Below are 21774 nucleotides of genomic sequence, written 5' to 3'. Positions count from 1 at the left end.
GTGGGAGGGGCCCCTTATTCCTAAAGGCATTTAGTTGGAGACTGAGCTGACATCTGTCTGGGCTGTATAGAGAGAGACCAAGGGAAGAGATGGGTCATCTTTACTGTCCCAAACTGCATGCCACCAGCCACTACAGCACCCTGACTCTGTGACTTTGACCTCCAGCTGGTGGGATTTCTGGGCTGCACCTTCTTCCTGCTCAGAGTGGCTAAAGGGACATATTGTGTCTTCAAACGACTCTTGAAGGGCCTCAGTCCTCTATGCTGGTGTCCTGTCACAGCAACAGGAGGGTTGTCATCTGCAGAGATGCTGTGAGGGGGATTAGGGCAGCACTAAGTTGCCTTCCATCCTGAGACCCTCCAGTGTGTGGACTCACAGGTCAAGCCCTGGTGAAATGGGGCCTCGGTTTCCTTTTTCACTATGGAGGAAGATCTCTTCTAGAGAGTATGGCACTTTTAAGTACCTCCTGTGTGCGCAGCAATGGACAAGTTCATCGTTTACATACACACTGAAGCCCTCAAAGGCAGGGAAGGAACCCTGGCCAGGACCCAAGCACCTGGTCCTGGGGCAGCTCTATACCCCAGTGTGACCTAGGAAAGTTCCCACGTAGAGCCCGAAGCCTGGGCTGTTTTAGGGGGGACCCTTTGAGGAAAACAGCACAGACTTACAGATACAAATTCTGATACAAGGGAAATCATTAATATAGAATGATTAAAAAATTCTAACAAATTACAAATTGTGAAAAAAAACGAACAGACACCGCAATCGCCACAAAATATGGAAGGTAACCTAATAGTTGCATTAACTAACTTTTTAAATGTCACTTCCACTGCCAACTTTACGCAGACCAGCTTCTGGCTCCACGCACTGCACATCTTCCTGAGATGAGAGCCACAGGCCAGGCGGGCGTCGGGGCAGTCAGAGTCCAGAGGAGGGCTGGCAGGAACGGGGTCTGCCTGACCAGGCCTTGCCAAAGGAGAAGCCTTGAACAAGTGGAGAAGGGGACGCTGGGGATTTGAGAAGAGAGGCCTGAGAAGAAAGCACAGAGAGTTTTCAGGATCGAAGGTACTTAAATAAAGCAGGATGAAGACATTCATGAGCATTTCATGAGTCAGACACCCCCAGGACAACGTGGGAAGCCGGTGAAATGACTCCATTCACTAGATTTTCCTTTCTTCTGTCCTCTCCCCTCCCCTCCCCTCCTTTCCTCTTCCCCTCTCTCTACTGGGACTTCACAGAAGCCCACGGGGTTGTTTTCTCAGCCAGCTTCAATGTTGTCAGCTGAGGGGCAACCGTGGGGAGAGGCCACAGTATTCAGGGGACTCCGGGAGGCTTCTGCAGCCCGGGGCCAGCCTTCCTGGGATCGCTGCTGAGACAGGAAGCCAACGAGAGCAGGGAGATTCAGAGACCCCATCTGAGGGAGGAACCTTGGGGCTTTTGGCTCCGGTGAGCTTAGAACCCTGACGTTGAGGTTCAAGACATTGACAGGGTCAATGGACAATGTACCTAGCCATCTTCTGAGCTGGTCGATTGGATTTTGGTTGGAGGAGCACCCAGGTAATCGAATGACAGGCATTACCTTGCTAATATAGGCATCTGGTTCATCCCATCTCAAGAAGACGGAAGAATTTTAGTGTATGTGGATGCATTCGAAGCAGAAATTGATTGTATGAATTAGTGTGTGTGCTTGATTATTTCTGAGAACTCATGCTTGCAAATTTGTAACTGTTTCTTTGACTGCATTAGTAAGCAAGCATACACCTCCAGGGATGTACACAGACACTCATGTATGTGTCTAGGCCCTAGATATGTGTGTATTTGTGTCCACCTCATCCTTTAGGAAGGGAATTTTGTGCTCATTTGACCCCAACCCTCTCACTTCATTGGTGAGGAAACTGAGGTTCAGAAAGGTACAGTTACTTGTCTAGGATCACACAACTAGCCACATGACAAAGGACACTAGTTGTAGGATTTTGGATTCATAGTCCAGGACTCTTTCTATAGCATTAAAGTTAATTACAAAAAGCAAAGAAAGCAGGGAAATCAGTGGGTTTTGTTCTTCCCCAATCCATCAATGAATAAATACAAAGAAGGTCAATCTCAAATTAGCTCTATAACCCCAAATGTCAAGTTTTTAAGATCAACCTAGTTAGTATTGATTCCTTTTATGAAAACCATATTTAGAAGTAGGAGGGCCACAAATTCAAGGTCAGCCTTAGCAAATTAGTGAGAATCTCAACAATTTAGCAACACCCAGTTTCAAAATAAAAAATTAATGTTGTGTTACCTTTACAGACTTGTAATTATTTGTTAATTTAATGAAGTACCATTACCTATGGGGCATGTTCTAGGTGCTAGAGTTTTAACAGTGAACAGAAAATATCTGCTTTAATGTCACATGCAATTTTAATGGGAGAAGACAGAATATAAGCAAATAAATAACCATATAAAAATAAAATTAAAATTAAAAGGGGCTGGGGATGTAGCTCAGTGGTAAAGTGCCCCTGGGCTCAATCCCCAGTACTGAAAAAAAGAAAAAGAAAAGAAAAGAAAAGAAAACCGTATTTATACCAAAAATTGTCAAGAAATTTCAAAGCACATATGAAGACTTTGTTAAAATTGTTACATGCCTTTGTTTTTTGAAGAAAAATATCCAAAATATATAAGCTCATTGTTTGAGTTAAACAATAAAAACATCTGTTGTTTCTCATGACGGCTCTAGTCTTAATGTAACATGGCAAAATAATACCCCCTAAATATCCGTGATTAACCTGAATTGGAGAGGGCGCACCTCCCAGGGCCTTCTCGTAGCTGCTTCAACTGGCATTGGCGAAAAACAAAACAAAAGCAGAAAAGAAAAAAAGAAAAAAAAAAGCCCGACCATCATCGGGCATTCTGATGCCACAAAACCAATCACTCCTTTTAAACGGATGGCGTGTCCCTCCTAGAAATGAATTCCACAAAGTTGAGGCTTTAAAGGAAAAAAAAAAAAAAATCAGGGCATACGCAGAGGCCGATGCAGAATTTTTGGATTGCATTCAAATCGCATTTCAGCGCAGGTGTGCCTGCCATTAAGTGTTTGTGTTTACCTGTACACAGGAACGTGTGCCTGGGCGGCTGTGTTTGTTCTCACTCTGGTGTGCATATATTTGTGTGTGGGTGTGAGGGTTTCCATCCAATTTGGGATTGTGAAGGAACTGTCCCTTTGATCAAAATAAAACACAGCTCTTGTGAAGTGTCAGCTGTGGAGGAGACGTCAGGGCTGGGCGGGGACAGCCGCCCTGCTCTCCTGAGTTTCACTTTCTCCTTGACTTCCCTGCCAGGGATACTAGCTGGCACCCCTTCCTCTCCCTGTACCTGGGGGACAAGAAGAGGCTTCCGAACACATCTGAGCCCAGCTGTTCGTTTTCAAAATTTTCCTAAATATTAAGGAGGGACCAAATCTAGGAAATGGAAAATACAAAAAAAACAACAACAACAACAAAAAAAAACCACCAAAAATCATAAGGCTCGTCTGCTACCAGGCCCTTCCTGTGTGGATCATCTCCTCCGGGCTCTTCCAGCCTCTAAGAGCACCTTGCGTGTTCCTGCAGCCTCTTGTCTGGATCCCCAACTCCTTGGCTCTGGTTTTGCCAAAGCCTGGAGTACAGGATGACATCCCAATATGCCCCCAGAAGAGCTGTCCCCTCCCTGCAGCTCACACATGTCAAGGTCCTTGGGAGAAAAGCCAGTAACGTCTGTGATATGTACCTGTGCTCCCGACGTGTGCCGGCCACTGGGCTTGTCCTGTGTGATCCCTCACTTTTCTGCGGCAGATGCTGGGGCTGTCCCAGCTTTACTGGTGAGGGAAACATGGCTTGGCACACCCAAATTTCCCAAGGTAAACTGATCGTAAGTGGCACAGTTGGTGTGAGAACTCAGCTCCAATTCCAGGGCCACGCTCTTGACCTCAGTGCTATGAAGATTCCTTTTGCTGTAGAAAGGCACTGAGTCTGCCCTTTCACCTGTCTTCCCCTCTCCTTCAAAATACTTGCCTCCTCCTCACGGGACAGCCAGACTGTCGTCACTGACACAGTGGATGATTCATCCTTCAGGTAACACACAGGTGGACTGTAACCAGCATAAAGGGACATTTAGGTTATAGGAGGCACTTCGGGTGACTGGAGAAAAGAGAGTCACCCTCTCCACCTCTGTTGTGAGGGCCTAGAGCCAGAGCAGCTGGACTGATACCCCCAGGCTCTCTCAGGCCCCTCCTTTCCCAGTAGACAGCAGCCCTTTCACCCTGTCTGATTTAGCGGTTTATTTTAGGCATGGCATGACCAGGTGCTCTGGGTCAATAGGCTTAGTTTTAAATAACTGGATTCCTCTCAATGACCGTCTCCTTTGGAAAGGAAGGGGCATGGGGTGGCAGGCTAAGGTGGCAGAGGAAAGGGGCAGAGTCAGAAAAAGGGAGACAAGGGGCTCTGCCTCCCCTTGCATGACTTCACGTAGGTCTATGGTGTCTTACTTTGGGACGCAGTGTCCTCGTCTGTACAGCAGAGGATTGGGCCGAGTCATCTCAAACGACTGGTACAGGCCCCTTTGTCTCTGTTTTATGACTGTGTTGATAAATGATAAGTGACCTAGTGAAAAGCATTCCTTTCAAAGTGGTGATTAGGCATCATGGAGCCGAGCTGCCGGAGAGGCCCCACCTTGTGGAGTAGGCATCTCTACTCTGGAGTTGGGAGACATAGGTTTAAGTCTCACTTTTGATACAAACTCATGCTTGAATGAACGATGCCTCCATTTTCTTACCTGTTTAAAAGGGGCTAATAGAGCTTCAAAGGATATTGTGACTTACACAGAGCAATTGCAGGTGAGAGCCCCTTAAGCTCTTAAAATGCTATATTAAAAAAGTAAATGTGCCTGGTAGTTCCTCAAAAAGTTAAACATAAAATTCTCATATGATCCAACAATTGCACTTCGGGTGCATACCCCAAAGAATTGAAAGCAGGGACCTGAGAAATATTTATATATTCATGTTCATAGCAGCATTATTCACAATAGCCAAAAGGTGGAAGCAACCCAAGTGTTCATTTGATGGATGAATGGCTAAACAAATTCGGTATACATACACAATAGAATATTATTCAACCATAAAAAGGAATGGAATTCTGACACATGCTAGAACATGGATAAACCTTGAAAACAATATGCCAACTGAAATAAGCCAGTGTATGATTCCATTTATTATTAGGTACTAGAACAGAACAGGCAAATCCACAGAGGCAGGGAATAGATGATGGTTTCCAGCAACTCAGGGAGGTGGGAAGCTGGAGTTACTCTTTCATGAGTGTAGTTTCTTTCTGGAAATGGCAAGTGATATTGGCCGGGCAATGTTGGGGATACACGTAGTGCCACTGAAGATACACTTAAAAATGGCTAAGTGGTACATTTTATAAGCTATTTATGTTTGTGTGTGTGTGTGTGGGGGGTGAGTATGTGTGTATATGTACATATATACATATGTAAATATGTGAAAAGTTAATGCACACTTTTCAAAAATTTAGTTCAAATGTCTAGAAGTATTTTGGCAAAACCTGGGAATAAGTAATCCTTGTTCTCCTGCTTGAATTTAGGAAATTTTGGGGGAGTAAATTGTCTTCTTCTGTCAAATGGAACAGAACAGCAGCCTCTACCTCCTTCCATTCTTCCCACTCCTTCCCTCAGAGAACAGGGTCAAAAGTATGTCCAGGTAGAGCCAAGTGGCAGGGACAATTCAGGGTGACCTGCCTGACATGGCGGCAGGTGCAGTCCTGTCTTGGCATATAGACTATGGTCAGGGCTACTTGAACTCCTTTTCTGGATCAAGATCAGACCTTTGGGGTTAAGACAAAAGAACGCTTTTCAACATCAACCTTTTACGCTGCCAACCCCAACTCTCAATTCCTGTGTTCCCAGTGCCTAACCCAGTGCCTGCACACAGCAGATATTGAGTAGTCATGGGTAACTGAAAGGTGTCCTCACTCAACTCCTTCCTATCCCATGCCAACTTTATGCAGATCAATGCAAGGAATAAGCCAATTTCTGCAGGGTGAGAAAGCTATGGAGGAGTGGGCAGGTGACGATAACAGAGGAAAATGCACAGAGTAGACGTTAAGCTGTTATTGCAAACGATTGTTTAAATAGTCGTAGTGTGCCAAGTACTGAGGCAAATTTGGACAGAGCATTGGGGCGGGGCTTGACGAGCAGAGTCTCTCCAGGAGGCTGACTTGCAGAAGTAACCAAGGTTGGAAGGGCATGTGGCTTTGAGCTTTGGCGAGGGGAGTAGCACCTAGAGGTTCCAAAGACTCTAGATTTTACCCTGAGCAGTCATGCTCCCCTATCCAAGGGATAAACTGAGTCCAAAGGGGGCTAGAAGCATTGACACCATGTGACTGGCCAGGAGAAATGGGGCGTCCTTGGCCCGCCCATGGTGGGCTCTTGGCACATGTATGACACATGCTTCTGTGCGACCACAGGCTCAGAGCCGGTGGGTGACAGGGACCCCTTGCCTCTCTAACAGTGGAGACCGGTCGGAAGCCATCTGGTCCTGGCCCTCACTCCCCCGCCCCTGGGCTTGTGGGATGGGGGCCGTCTGGGCTCCGGGCTCTCGAGGCGCTCACTACCCGGGGTGCCGCGGGGGGGCGGGGAGAGCGGCCGCCTAGCCCAGCCCCGCGGATGACAGGAGCCGGGGAGCCGAGGAGGGAGGAGCCGCCGCCGCCGAGCGCTGGGCTGAGGAGCAGAGAGAGCGGGGCGCGGAGTGCGGGCGGCTGGGAGCGCGCTGAGCGGGGGAGAGGCGCTGCCGCACGGCCGGCCACAGGACCACCTCCCCGGAGAATAGGGCCTCTTTATGGCATGTGGCTGGTAACTTTCCTCCTGCTCCTGGACTCTTTACACAAAGGTGAGACCCGCGCGGGCAGCTGGGCGGCGGAGGCAGCGGAGCCGGGGTGCGCGCGGCTCGCCACAAGGCAGGGGTGCTCCGCGGGCTCCAGGTGCCCGAGGGCCGACCCGGGCGCACAGCCCGGGACGGGTGTATCGGGGTGGGGCAAGCGCCCAGTGAAGATCCGGGTGAGGCTCAGCCTGGGACTGCTCTGCCAGCCAACGGAGCCTGCTGTTTTGGGGCGCGTCCGTGGGTTGGTAGCCACGAAGCCCCTCATTTCCTCGCGGGTCCGCAGTTCTACCCTGGACCCCTCCCCCAGCCCCTCGCCCGCTTCCTGTAGCTTGCTGGCCCAGGGACCCTAGGGTGCCCTCCCAGTCGGGATCTTCAGGCCACGACTCTTATCCAGTAGTCCTCGCTTATTCGAGCCTCGGACTCGGGCGGCTTACTCCTTCTGTACCTCGGTGCGCCCCTCCGCTGCCCCGACCCCCGCCCTGGCGCGAATGCGGGCGCAGCGCGTGGCGCTTATCCGCGCTTTAGCTGTATGCAACGTGGTGATAACTGGGGGTCCCGAGAGCTGGGGTCCCTTGGACAGCAAGTTTGTTCTCCAAGCCCAGGGTCGCCCTGCCCTAACCCTCCCCCAGACCCCCTTGCTCCAGGCGCTAGCCCTGGCTTCGCGGCGCTGCCTCCGTGGCCACCTCAGGCAACGCACCCCTAGGTGCGAGATTCTCGTCTTCGGCAGCTCCTGGCCTGCTGGACCTGGGGACAAGTGTCCGGGCTGGGGGGCGTGTCCTTTCCCCGGAGAGAAAGGGTTGCTAGGGGTGAGTCCAGGTGTCCGGCTTGTCCAGACCTGCTCCTGGAGCGCTGCATACCTGATCCGCGAGGTAGCGGGACTGAGGAGTTGGCAAGAGGCAGACATTACCAACCCAAGCCACCTGGGCACCGAGTCCGGACCTGGCCAGCACTGGCGGTCCAGCTTCCAGGCTACAACAGAGGACGTGCCCCAGGCGCGCAGATGGCGGGAGATGAGGCGGCCGAACTCGGCGCCCTTGCGCTATAGAGCACACACGCACGGAGAAGCTCATCTTTACCTGTTCAACCCTCTAACTTTTCTCCTTCGCGCCCTGGGGGCGGCTTCTGCCCCCGCCCCCTTTGCCCTGGCGGTCGTCCCGGCCCAGAGGCAACTCTTGACCCCTATGCAATGGGGAAGGGCAATCTAGCAGAGGGTTAGCACCCCGGGAGGGGACAGGTCCTTCTCTGCTGAAACCCCAGTGGAGTCTGCAACCTGCCAGAGCCAACTGCAATATCTAGGGGGTTGGGGGAGGAGGCTAACCCGTAATTGTAGATACCGCAGGGTCAAAGCCAGCCTTATGGTAAAGACTGCTGGGGTTTGCAGGGAGATCCCAATTGCGTGGGGCAGTGGGTAGCCTCTGATGGTGGGTGAAGTAGTGGAGTTTCTCAGACCTAATGGGGGTTACTGGATAACACACCAAGGCTGCTCTAGGTTATTTAACCCCTTGCCCCCCACATCTCACCCCTTCATCCCACCTTAGCAGAGCAAGAAACTGCCTTCTGTTCAGGCCCCTCCCCCCCTCCCCCCCCCCGCACCCCAGTTTCCTTCTCCTCAGGCTCTTCCTGCCTCCCTCCGCCCCCACAGGCTGGTTCGGCTCACAGCTTTAATTACATTAATATTAAAAATACATAAGGTGAGGAGCGGCTTTCTCTCTCCATAGCTCTCTCCCTACCCCTCCCCCTTTCCCATTTTGTCAGGGAGAAAGCACAAGCCAGAGCTGTTGCCACAATCTTGCCCCCAATCCCTACCCCCACTTCTTCTAGAACAGGGGCTCCTCAGCAGTAGAGTCCCTTCATTCAACAAATACCTGAAGGGTGCTGTCCTCCATCCCGGAGCCCATCATTAATAAATGAAGCTCAAGTTATTTGATAGGGATGGAACAGATAGAGGTGGGGTGGAGAAAGGCCCAGAAGGCCACAGGACAGCCAGCCATGGGGCAGAATCCTTTTGCACTAGAGAAGGAAGTTGCCACTGGAGGTGGGCATGTGGGAAGGCAGGTGGCCCTGGGTGGCCTTTGGGTCTGGGGAACCCTGGTGCCCCTGAGATTCAGAGGCTCCAGCGTCTGTGTTGGGTGCCAGGGCGCCTCGCCAGAGAGGCCTTTCTTTTTCTTGGTGCCTTAATTGGGTCTTAGGTGCCAGGCTGGTCCCCAGGGCCTGTTCCGCATGGGCTGGCATGGTAGGTGGGTGGTAGAGGAGGCTTGGGGAATATGTGATGTGGGGAAAGCAAGAAAGATGGGGTTTGGTGTATTTTCTCTCCCGTTGCCAGTCACCCCCCGCGGCACCAAGGAAAATGTAAATGTGAATGTTCGAGCCTGTTACAGAAAACAATATCCTCTTGCAATAATTTGTACGTCCATCTGTGAGGAGAGGGAGGAGGCAGGGAGAGAGAGAGAGAAGAAAACAGGATGAGATGGAGCGTCCTCTGGATGGAATTAAGCAGTTATTGAATGTGTTTTAAGCTTCTGTTATTTCCATTCCTCTCAAAATACCTTTTTTTTTTAAAATGAAGCCTGAGCTCAGTCTGATTTCCCAGAACTAAACCAGGAAGGTGTTTTTTTGTTTTTTGGTTTTTTTTTTAATAATCGGTTATCGAGTCTCCAATAACTGCCTTATTATTGCCAAAACAAACCCAGGTTTGGGCAGCCAGATGAACCCCAGCGAGGCTCTCTCCGTTGTTACATCCAGCGTGCCAGCATCTGTGTTGCCTGCATTTGCATTTTTACTGTGTAAAAGAACAAGCTTCCCCGGCACTAAAATTCCTGTTTTCTAAAAGCCAAAATAATGGGTTGCATTGATTTTTTTCATTTCCCACCCCAACCTCTCGGATGGGGACTCATGGTTCTTCTCTCTGGAGAAGACCAAATTAAAAGCCTTTGTCAAGCCATTAAGAAAATCTCTAACATTCTGTTCAGTCTCTAATTAAAGGGGGGGGGGAATTGGGAGAATGTGTTTTTAAAAACCCGAAGTGGCAAACACAACTTAGGGGAGGCAGGCGAAGGACCAGTGAATGTCCGCCAGGGGTGGGTTGGCAGAGGGGCTTGGCTGCTAGAATAACATGAAGAAGAATGGAATTGCCATCATGCCCGACAAACCTTTCTGATGCTGATCATTTTTTTCTGGGCATCAAAGCCAGCTGCCTTTAATATATTTCTGCAGCAGAATGAGGAGCTCAATTAGAAACAAAAAGCAAGTAAGCAGTTGACCCAAAGGCAGTACTGAAGTTGAGCAGATATGGAGGACTGGCTGGAGAGGCTCAGTTTTCTTAGCATCAGGGTGGAGGTGGGCACATGAACAGGAGGTTTGGCCCAGTGATGGCTTGCTAAAGAAGCCGACAGCCTGGGAGAGCCCAGGCACAAGGGAAGGTTCTACTCAGAGCATCTGATAGGCTGGGAGCCTTCGACAGAGGGTTGCAGACTTCAAGCTCCCCTAACCTTCTTTAGGAAATCCATCCTGTGACTTGCTTGGTTCCCTGATCTGGCTGGTGAAGGATAATTTTATTTATGGATGAGGAGAGGGGAAGGTGGATGTTCAGAGAGCTTTTTATCAGGGCAATAGGATCCAGGCTAAGAGATTCTCTCTTCTCTCGTGATCTTGGATGAGGTTTTTCTTGGGATGTTCAAAGTAGTTGCAAGAAGGACCCCTCCCCCCCCCCCCCCCCCCCCGGCCCCAGTTCCCTGAAGTATTTTCTTAGCCTCTAGTTTGGTAGATTCTAGCCAGTACTCATGTGACCAAAGAGGGTGAACCATAGGCAAAAGAGATGGCAGGTGTTAGGAACCCAAGGGCAGACTCTCGATTTGCATATAATTTGCATAGTGGTTTGCATGCTCACCTAGGTAGGCCAAGAGCCTAGCCTTCTGTGAGGGGCATCCTGATCTCAGCAACAGTAGCATCTAGGCAGTGGCTTTCTCCTTGCAAAGAACTGGGGTAGGCAGGTGTGGGAGAAGGACTGGTATCTTTGGTAGTGCTTTATCTTGCTTCTGAATTTTAGGCCTACAGGGAAGGGCTCAGCACTTAGTTCACTTTCCTGCAATGCCACCTCTTATGCCCAGGGACACACAGTGGCCCTGCGGTCATTGGGGTAAGATGGGTGGCCATGGGCAGAGACACCTTAAGGCAGAGCAAACTTGGGGTACGGTTGTTCTTTTTGTTCTGCATGATTCCACTTATGGGAATCCAAGGCCAACATTAGTCTTCTGGTGAGCATACACCCAGGATGCAAAGAGCTGGGTGCTAGCACTGCAGTCAGGAGGTAGAGACATGTTGGCGGGTGGGATGGAAGTATGATGTGAGATGAGATGCTCTCTTACTCTCCAGTTTTTCAATATTCATCTTGGGAGGGGTCATGGCCCTCAGGAGATTGAGGAAGAGCCCTGCTTCTCATTCCACTATCATTGGGGCAGGTGAGGCATGTGGGGTGGTTCTGGTAGGGGCAATGGGAAGACAGGCCCTGTGGTAACTGGGCAAGGGTTTGTAGATTTGGGAGTGACGCTCAAAGGGCAGGCACTCTAGGGAAGTGGGATGCCTGCGGTGGGAGTGTGGCCTCAGGATGATCTTATCTGTATGTCTCAGGCCCTGGGCCAGTCCCACCCTCACAGGTACAGCTCTAAGGATTTCTAGAGTGTTTTTCTGCACTTCTGCAGATCCATGAGGGCCCTGGTCCATCAGAACTCACAGAGCATCCACTCCCAAGGATGTCCTGTGGAGCTGTAGGGTGGGACTTAAGGGGATGATGGGTGGAGGTAGCGGTAAAGGGCCAGTGAGCAGGGCCTCAGGCCTTGAGGACCCCCTCCCCCAATGCTTTCAACCAGGGCTTCTATTCATCTTATATGTTGGAGTGTAAAAAAGAAAATTTAGAGAAGATGGAAACCTGCTGGTATGATGGGAATTTGAAGTCAAAAGGAGACTTTTAGTCCTGCTACATTTCCTGGGCAAGTGACTTGGAGATTCCCTGAGCCTCCCCTTTCTCCAGCTATGAAGTGGGATTAAAGGAGAGAATGCATATAATGTAGCCAGAACAGAGTTGGTAGCCAATAAACATTAGACCTCTTCCTTTTTCTGCATGGGCTCCATCTCCTTCTCCCCCCACCCCCAAATAGATCAGCAGATCCACCCACCCTGAGCAGTTGTGTTAACAAGCCATATTTTTTGGCCAGGCCAACTGGCTTGGACTTTCTAACAAGAAAGACCAGGCCAGTACAGGGGAATTCTCTCATTCCTTCTATCACCTACCTGTATGACCTGCCCAGCTCCTCTTCAATGAGTCAGGGGAGGCCATGTAGGCACTGAGTGTCCCTGAGGAGCCCAGTACTCTCCCTTCCCCTTGTCATGGCCACAGTAGAAATGGGGAGGACCTCAGGGTTGGCTCCAGATTTGGATTTGAGGGTGAGACAAAGGCTGGTCTCATATCTGCCAACAAAGGTTGGCACATTTCTACCACGGTTGGACAGAATCAGAGCAAGAACAATCCTGGGCCCAGGCACAGTGGTGCAATTCATAATTCCAGCGGCTCTGGTGGCTGAGGCCGGAGGATCACGAGTTCAAAGCCAGCCTCAGCAATTTAGAGAGGCCCTAAGCAACTCAGTGAGATGCTGTCTCTAAATAAAATACAAAAAAAGGCTGAGGATGGGGCTCAGTGGTCAAGTGCCCCTTGCCCCTGAGTTCAAACTCCAGTAACCCCGCCCCCCCCGCCAAAAAAAAGAACAATCCTGGAATTAATGCCATGCACACTGTACGTCAGTGCTCCTCACAGGGTGGGCCCATTGTCACTGGATGTGTCTCTGTGTGCTGGGAAGAGTCTCTCTGTTTTCCAGGTAGCTCTGTGTAAAGAGAACACCCTTGGCAGCCCATGACCTTGGGGGTCCCTAACTTCATCCATGACCTGGTCTGCCACAGGGCAGCAGCATATGACCCAGAGGCCAAGAGCTGCCCATGGCTGGATATGGTCTGTGAGCTCTACAAGTGTGAGAAGGCTGTGGGCACATCAGCCTGTGTACCCTATTGAACAGATGTTTGTCCAGTGCTGCTGCGGTGTGAGCAGCATTAGCCTTGGGTACCACCCTTGCTACTCCAGCTGCTACTTTCCTCCATTCAGCACCCCTGCCCCCCTCCCTGTGCCCTTGCTCCACATGACGCTTGCACTGACAGTTTCCAAGGTCACCGTGTTCATTAAGAACAGTTATTCAAATGCTAGTTGCATATTCATTACACTGATTCTGAAGAGATGTGTGTGTGTGTGTGTGTGTGTGTGTGTGTGTGTGTGTTGGAAAGAGCATTTTCCACGGACGGCTCAGACTGTCTAAGTTAGGCAAGTTGCCTAATCGTTCATGCACCTCTATTTCTGAATCTGTATAATGGGCAAAATAACCACTGTCCCAGCTGTCCCACGGGAGATTGTTATTGTATGTGTGCAAGAAGAAGGAGGGGCATACAATTATATTCCACGTGACAATACTCTGTACACTGAATGAGGCAACGACATAGAAACACACACATGTAAAACCATAGCAAATCAGTTTTAGCCTTATAAATGCTCCACTGAAATGTAAGGTATAATTACTGTCATCTCATCATACGGGAACGATGAAGGTCTCACAGCTGTTTGTGGCTGTCTCCCCCTGCGGACCCCCCCCACATATGGAGAATTTTCCTAGATTTGCTTTTCATCGTCATGGGGAACAGCTGATAAGGCACAGCCAGGCTGGCAATAGGCTTTCTGCAGCCAGCTCGGCAGATTCCCTGCAGCCCTGGTGCTGGTGGGAATGGGAAGGAGCTTACCCCCTTGCTTCTTCCTCCCAAGTCCTTAGACTAACTCCCCTAGGGGTGATTCTGCTGCAGGGAATCTACAGTCTTTTGTGGGAAAAGAAGTGGGCAGAGTCCCTCCATGGGTGACCTCATGTAAAGCCACAGCACTTGCTGGCATCCTTGAGAACCCTGCTGGGTCATCCTACTTTGGATGGGGAGCCTGCTCCGGGGCGAGAGGGAGCTCCAGGGGACTGGCATGAGTGATTCTCTTCCAGGGAGGGAAGGCACCTCGAAGGACAGGGACACCCTCTGCAGCTCCCCCACTAGGTTCCCTTCCTCTACTCCTGCACTTCCAGCTCCAGGGAACTCTTTCCTCACAAGGCAGCCCTTTTGTGGTCCTGTGCTTAAAATGAATTAGATTGTCATTATTTTGTACCTTCTACTCTCTGGGCCTGGCTTTAGCTTTGGATCACTTACCACCCTCAGCCACTTATAGACGGATGTCCTTCCCACCTGCAGTCCCTTCTGTAGGTAAACAGCATCCCTAGCCTCTCTGATGCTGTCTCACATGACATGGTCTTAGTGCTTCACAGTGCTCTGGGTGGCTCGCTTTTGGACAGGGAGGTGAACAGAAGGGACAGAGCAGTGGTAATAGCACTCAGGTCTCAACCTGGGCACTGGCTCGCTGTGTCCCTGGGGTAAGTGACTCCACCTCTTTGTGAATGGAGGAGATTGGACAAAATAATCACTTAAGTCCCTCAAGTGTTAACAACAGTCTAAATCTAGGATTCTCTAGGGACAACTGTGCTGTCTGAGTTGACTCCCTAGGAAGAACTTTCTGGCCATAAGGGGCCTTCCTTTGACAGGGCCTGTCTAGAAAGGGCTGGAAGATTAAAGAGTCTGTCCGACTGTCAGCTGTTGCTCATAACTTCTCCTGGAGCTGATGGCGCAGGGGCCTTGCAGGTTGAAGGCTAGCTGCATCTTTGTTGGATGGCAGAGACTTCTGGTTGCTGGTTATAGGACCTATGTTTGTGCTAAGAATCTTAAAAACAAAAGCAAAAAAAAAAACAAAAAAAAAAACACCCATCCCTATTTGTGATGGGCCCGGGGTGGGAGGTGCTTCCACAGTGTTTCTCATTGGGATTGAAAGTGGGGAAGAGGCTGCTGGATCATTTTGATGACTAGGATAAGGGGCTGCTGGCATTTAGTTGAGGGGGAAGATGAAACATCTAATGCCTGGGATAGTCCTAAATAATTTTGAATTGTCATACCCCAAATAGCTCTCCTGCATCATACCCCCACCCCCACCCCCGGCCCCTGCAGTGTGCTCCTTGCTCCGAGAGGCCTGAGTGTAGCCTGTCGTGTGACTGTTCAGAAATGCAGCCTGGATGAGGGAGGCCAAGTTTGGCACTTGACTGTGTCCTACCAGCTGGGCAATACCAGAGAAGAACCTGTCTTCTTATCTATAAAATGGGCTTTTCTTTTTATGGAGTCTTAAGCAGTTATCTACATTAAAGGGTTGTAATCATGCAAGTGAGGGGCTTCTCATGGTGCCTGGTACAGAATAAATGCTCAGAAGAAATCATGGCAATGGTGATGGTGAAGGTGGTGTGCCTAGTTTGGGGGAAGCCACGGTCAGAAGACATGGGACTTGGACCCACGGTCACTTCTTATCTAAGGACAGGCCCAACTTGGCTTGCCTGAGAAATGCTCTGATGCATGACTCACCTTCTCCCAGGGGTCTGGATTCGCACTATCTCCCAGGTGCAGATGTATCACAGGGGGCTTTCTTGTTTCTAGCAGGTCCTTAGTTGGGTTTTGGTGATTTGGTATTTGGGCTGAGACACCACTAATGGATCCTCCCTGGACCCAAATTTTCCAACTGGGAGATGAGAACAATTGGAGTGGAGGCACATAACACGTCTCCCATGAAAACTTTTGTGTGCAAATGCTGTGCAGTAATCAACCTTGCAAGTCCATCTAAGAAACCTCACCAGCCCACACCTGGGAGAAGAACTCCAAGTGAGACCTGGGGGCAGCAGCATAGTGGCTGTTGAAATGCTCTGTGGTCATTGATCACACCACTATTATTTTATTGACTTGATCACCAAATTCAGTTAATTAATGTGGTAGGAAGATCTTGTCAGCTAGGCTGATGAGAACTGTCTGTTGTCACAAAGGGTGACCTAGAAGTCCAGGATAGCAGGTCCACTTTTTCTGTGGACTGAGGGCACCTGCTTCAGAAATAGCCTTTCTGTCCCCGTGACAGATTTAGAGAATCTCGTAATCTAAGGCTGTCCAAGTGGTTCTTGTGCATATTAATGTTGGAGCACTACTGTCCGAGTTATCATTATTATTATCCTAGGCGAGTGATAAATGTTTATTGCATAAGGACCCATTTATGCCATAAGTGCTGCCGTATACCTGATAGAAGGATAATGCTCACAACAATAGCCAAAAATCTTTGGATGGTGCCAGACATTTATATCCACCAGAAACTGTCTTTGAGGTATTATCTGTCCTGTTGTTTTATTGATGGAGAAACTAAGGTACAGAGAAGCAAGGTCATTTTTGTCAAGTTGTGCACATTGTTTGTAAGTGACAAAGTAGGGATTTGAACCCAGGGAGTGTGGTACCAGAGTCCTGGCTTTCACCCACTGTGCTAAGTGCTCTGCCCAGAGGGGAGAATGGTTACAAATATGGTCACTGTCCTCAGGGAGCTCACTTTTCTGCATGAGAGATGGTGCCTTCTGCTGCTTGGTCCTGCCCACTCCCCTTGCCCCCTGCTCCTCTGAAGACCTACCACCTGTCCCTCCCCCTGCACTGCTGAGCTGGGGCAAGGTTGCCCCTCTAAGGCTCTCCTCCAGCTCAGAGGGGGCGTTGCAGCGTCCCCAGCCCTGGTAGGCACTCCTGGTTGAAGAGTCCAGTGAATGAGAGGAGTAAATATTGTAAGGGAAGAGAACAAAATGACTCATTCTCCCTGTGGAGGTGGCGAGGTGTTAATATTTCAGTCCCCTCCACTTGTCATTTTCAATGATTGGAGATGATAACACGGGGGGGGGGGGGCGGTGATTCGACATGCACTCGGGAGGAAGCCTGAGTGGGCCAGCTCCTGGCAGTGCCGCCAGACGCCCCCATCCCCATCCGGGCAGGTAGGGTGGGAGCCCGGGGACGTCGCCTACACCACACTAATCTCGATGCCCAGACAGCGGAGGGCCAGCGAGTGAGTTGATATGATGGATATTTAGGTCTCAGCGGTGACCCTGGGGGCAGCCCAAATGCCTGGGGGCGATATCTGGTTTAAAAATATTGCAGTGCTATTTCTACACCTCTAATCTCCTAGCGATTTGGAGCCTGTTTTATGAAACACAGCGTCGGGTGGTGCTCCATGTTAAACGGCGGAGAAGATTAAATGGGTTTAAGTCTGGGCGTCTGTCACATGACAGCCAAGCCCATAACTTCCATTTTCTATTAAAAATCCATTTCCCCCTTTGACCAGAAGAAGCTTTGCTGTTGATATGAATGTCTCTGTCTTTATTTATGAAGTGTTTCCCCCTCCTCTTCTTTCTCCCTGTAAATTTGCCTGGTTCTGTCTGCAGAGGGAGGAGAGATCCAGAGGGAATGACAAGGATTTAAGGGGGACACTTTGGGTCTGCTGTCAGGGGATCTGCTTGCCAAAGTGGGACTGGCTTGGAGAGCAAGGTGACAGAGAAACCTCAGGAAGGCCCAGACTTGGAACTCTTCAGCGCTGTGGTGGGAAAAATTCAGCTTTAGAGTCAGACAGACCTCTGTTGAAGTCTGCCTCCATGTCTTCTTTATTTCTTTTCTTTCTCTTTTTTTGTTTTTTAGGGGGGAGCAGGTACCAGGGATTGAACTCGGGGGCACTCGATCACTGAGCCACATCCCCAGACTGTTTTGTATTTCATTTTAGAGACAGGGGCTCACTGAGTTGCTAGCGCCTTGCTTTTTGCTGAGGCTGGTTTTTAACTCGCGATCCTCCTGCCTCCACCTCCTGAGCTGCTGCAATTACAGCTGCTTTTCTTTCTTTTCTGAAATGGGGGTCTTGCTGTGTCTCCCAGGCTGGCCTTGAACTCCTGGGCTCAAGTGATCCTCTCACTTCAGCCTCCTAAAAGCTGAGATTATAGATGTTCCATCGCACCTGGGTAGCTCCACCTCTTTCTAACTGTATGATCTAAAGGACTCATTGACTCCCTCAAAAATGAGACCAACAGGACCCCCCACTTCATACTTCTATGTGAGGATTAAGTGAGGAAATGCCTCTGAAGCATCTAAGCCCGGTGCCTGGCACAGAGTAGGTGCTCAATACATGCTAGTCTCCTTTCTTTTGAGGACTTGGAGCCATGAGCCAGGCCAATATGCCTTCAGGGAAGCAGGTGTGAAGCCAAAGTGAAGTCAGGCATGAGGACAGTAGGAACTGCAGTCAGAGCACCCTCCAGCACCCTGCCTGTCCAGGCTTGCTGTCCTCCACCTGTGCCCTGTGCCTTCCACATCAAGGGCCCAGCACCCCAACCAGCCAATTTTGCCTCTTTTCCCCCCAGGGTCCTCCACACATGCCCCACCCAGGTGACTGTAGCACCATGATGCAGACCATCCTGTTCAGGAATTGCCTTCCCCTGCCCACCCTCCTGTTCAGACCTTCCTTCCAGTTCAGCTCAGGACTCCTAGCCCAAAGCTTTTTCTCCGGCTGCTGTGGAACCTACCTTCCCTCCACCCTGTGGCTCTTGTTGCCTGAATCGATGCTTCCACCTGTCCTTAAACCCAGTCCTTGTGATGTTCACCTTTCCTGTTCACCATCTTCTTTAAGAGATTCTGGATGGGGGACCCTTCTCCCCTATCTTCCATGTCTCCCACCCTACCTGGAACCTTGTGGAGCGTGTGACTGGTATTTGGGATCTATTCCCTGAAGAATGAGTCTTTCCTGGCCCATGGATCAGGGAGGAATGGTGAAGGGGTAGGGGCAGGGAGTCACTAAGGGAAAGAAGATGCAGGGGGTTTGAATTTTGCAAGGCTGCAGGGTGGAGCTGTGCCCTAGTTATCTTTCTTTCTTCTTTTAAGAAACAGAGTCTCAGTGAGTTGCTTAGGGCCTTGCTAAGTTGCTGAAGCTGGCTTTGAACATGTGATCCTCCTGCCTCAGCCTCCTGAGCCGCTGGGATTAGAGGGGAGTGCCACCCTGGCTCCTGATTATATTTCAAAGTAACCTGAGGGAGAGCTCTTGACCTCTCAGGGAGAACTGGGACTAGTTCCCGCTATGCATACATCCTCGTTAAGGGAACCCAACTCCTCCACATTGCCTTTGCCAGCTCAGCAGTCCTGTGAGGTAGGTAAGATGGTGCAGTTACCCCCTTCACCCACCCCTTTTGCAAACAAGGACACTGAGGTTTAGAAAGCCTACATAGTTTGCCTGAGGCCACACCACAAAGATGGGTCTGTCACTCTTTCTAGGGCATGCCCTATCCCCAGCTCCTTTCCAAGTTTGCTGAGGTTTTGCCACTGCAGATCCCAGTAGGAGTCTGATAAAGAGGGGAAGCCCCCATATTGAGGCCTTAATAGTCTCCATCAGGTCAGAATGAGGACCACAGGCCCTTGCTACTCACCCTCTATCCTCCAGTGACTGAGCCCACCCATTGCTTCTGCAGCCACTTAGCTGCCCTGCACCCAGCCTTCAACTTTGCACCTAGCAGAGAGTTCCCTTTTTTTGTTGACCGGTGCCTCAGTTTCCCCTTTATAGCTTTGCCCACTACTTTCTCTTGGCAGGTAGGATGAAGCTAAATTAATGTTTATTTAAGGACTTCTGCATTCTGAGCTGACAGGTGCCTTGTGATAGTAAAATATGAACCCAATGTAAGTGCAAAATGCTATTGTTTTACACCTGAGGGTGATGTTTCATAATGGCAGTGCACTGTCAGAGTCGTAAGCAGAAATGAATGGTGTGTCTAATCCCCCCCAGTTCCCCCAGACTCTGAAGGCAGCAGCTCACATCCTGGGGTAGGAGAAATATGAGGCTACTTGTCTTTTGCTATAAATCTGCTGTTTCATCAGCCCTGACAGGTGGCTGGACAATCCCAGTCAATTCATCAATTAAATCTACCCATTCGTAGTTGCTGGGAGCCTCGTGTCCTTGGTTATGGCAAGATCCGAGGCCCAGAGTGCAGGAAGGCTTCTGTCATCGTGGTTGATGCTGCCGATGGGAGCAGAGAGGCCCTGGGCATAGGGCTCTTCTGGGAGGCCAGGAGAATGGAACAGACTTCCAGCTAGGAGAAGAGACTAGATAGAAGTTTGGAGTGGGTTGGGATGAAGGAAGGGGTGGGTATCCAGGCTGGAAAACCAGATTTTGTGGTTTGATGTGTCTTTGGCTTGGTTATTCAATTGAGCTAGTGCAGCCATCTCCTGGCTCTGGTGTAAGAGAGAGTTGGGCTCCCGGGCCAGCTCCAGCATGTTGTGTTACTTTGGGTTAGTCCGTTAACTTCTCAGAATCCACAATTACATATCTGTAAAATGGAAATAATGATAATAATAATGGCACCTCCTAGAGAGTGATGAAGATTCAGTATAATAGATGTCTAACAGAAATAGAATGTCCTGAACAGGCCTGGCACCAAGTCTGGCCTAGAGTTGACAGTGCAATCGGTGGTGACGATTATTTTTGCCCAACGTATTGTCATGACAGAGGGCCCTATCAGACTTATCCTCAGGTGTCTACTTACCCTCTCCCATGAATAGGACAATTCCTGAATCCCTTCCTCTTTGAACTCTCTCTCAGCTTTTTTTTCCCTTTAGTACTGGAAATTGAACCCCAGGGGTGCTTTACCACTAAGCCACATCATCAGTCCTTTTTATTTTTATTTTTATTTTGAGACACGTTCTCGCTAAGTTGCTGAGGCTGCCCTCCAATTTATAATTCTCTTGCTTCAGCCTCCTGAATCACTGGGCTTACGGATGTGCACCGCTCTGCCCATATTTTTCTGTATTTTCTAAGTCTGTTTCTCAGGTACAGTGTAGACTCCTTTTGTACCTTGATGGATTTTTGGTTTCTAAGAAGCTGCCACAGTGAAAGTGTCTGATGAACTAGGTTGTCTCCTAGAAGAAGCACCCAGAACTCCAGAGTGATTCCCCTGCTTCTAGAAGCTAAGGAATGTCTGAAATGTCCAGACTCTAAAAGGGGCCACTCTCCAGTGTATGTGTGTGTGTTCTTGACCTGCTGAAAATGGATTTGGTGGCCAAGATGTGTTTGAGGAAGGAAAGGTTTCCCTCTTTATTATTGCACTAGTCACACGATAGCCACACATCACCTACTGCTTAAGAAAGCAGCTCTGGGATCAGTCACCTGGGTCTGCATCTCAGAGCCCTCACTTAGCTGGTTGGGCGGTCTTGGGTAAGATGCTATCTTAGTGTCTTGGCTCCCTCATCTTTAAATGGGGATAATAATGGGACCTATCTCATAGGGTTGTTAAGGAGATTAAATGAAGTCGGTTAAGCAAGGTCCTGGCATTAGGGACTGGTACGTGGGTGATGCTCAATAAGTATTTGGTAAATGGATCTTGATAGGGAAGCCTTTTGGAAGATAACCAGGTTCTTGGACATGAGGCTGGATATGTGTGGAACCAGAGAAAGCTCCCTTTCTTGGCTTCTCAGTTTGCTAATGCATGCAATGGGATGATTTCATGATCATGGAGAACTCTGGCCACTGAGATGGGAATGTTACAGGAGCTTCCGGATCCAGGTACCCACTAGCAGACTCGCTCAACCACCAACCCTGTGACCGTCACGGGAAAGGTAGTGTGCAGAGGGGGAGGATGGCAAGCCATGCTGCCCCCCTTCTCCAAGTGGCTTTCAGCGGCTAAGGGTGCAGTGCCTGATGGGGACAGCAAATGCATTTGCTGCTAAGAGGACGCCCCTGACACCGCAGCAAGGAGCCCACGGATGTTTTTTCCAGCACGGCTGCTAATGGCTTCATCACAGCTTTTTATGAGATGATGTGAATTGCTCTGGCCAATGAGGCTTAATGGCCTTCCTCAACGACCTGCCTGCTATATTCTCCCTGG

At 49.8% G+C, this 21774-nt stretch overlaps 1 protein-coding gene and 1 long non-coding RNA gene across 4 annotated transcripts in view; one reads left to right on the top strand and one right to left on the bottom strand.

Annotated features, from left to right (window-relative positions):
• The window catches only part of LOC120889714 (uncharacterized), a 30701-nt gene extending 26408 nt beyond the window's left edge, over window positions 1-4293 (bottom strand). For 2 of the 3 annotated variants that reach the window (XR_013437922.1, XR_013437921.1), the window contains exons 1-2: window positions 3751-4293; window positions 811-1029 (exon numbers count right to left, since the gene is read on the bottom strand). This is a non-coding gene — a long non-coding RNA (uncharacterized LOC120889714). The remainder of the gene's footprint in view (window positions 1-810; window positions 1030-3750) is intronic. The other variant, XR_013437923.1, reaches the window with a different exon arrangement.
• A 2409-nt stretch (window positions 4294-6702) lies between these two features.
• The window catches only part of Dscaml1 (DS cell adhesion molecule like 1), a 318012-nt gene continuing 302940 nt past the window's right edge, over window positions 6703-21774 (top strand). The window contains exon 1 of the mRNA XM_078047071.1: window positions 6703-6922. Coding sequence (XP_077903197.1) covers window positions 6877-6922 — 46 coding nt within the window. The 5' untranslated portion in view covers window positions 6703-6876. The remainder of the gene's footprint in view (window positions 6923-21774) is intronic.

This window comes from Ictidomys tridecemlineatus, chromosome 4, assembly GCF_052094955.1.
Source record: "Ictidomys tridecemlineatus isolate mIctTri1 chromosome 4, mIctTri1.hap1, whole genome shotgun sequence".
NCBI lineage: Eukaryota > Metazoa > Chordata > Mammalia > Rodentia > Sciuridae > Ictidomys > Ictidomys tridecemlineatus.
The sequence above is the reverse complement of the archived record's forward strand: the minus strand, read 5'-3'. Positions and strand labels throughout refer to the sequence as shown.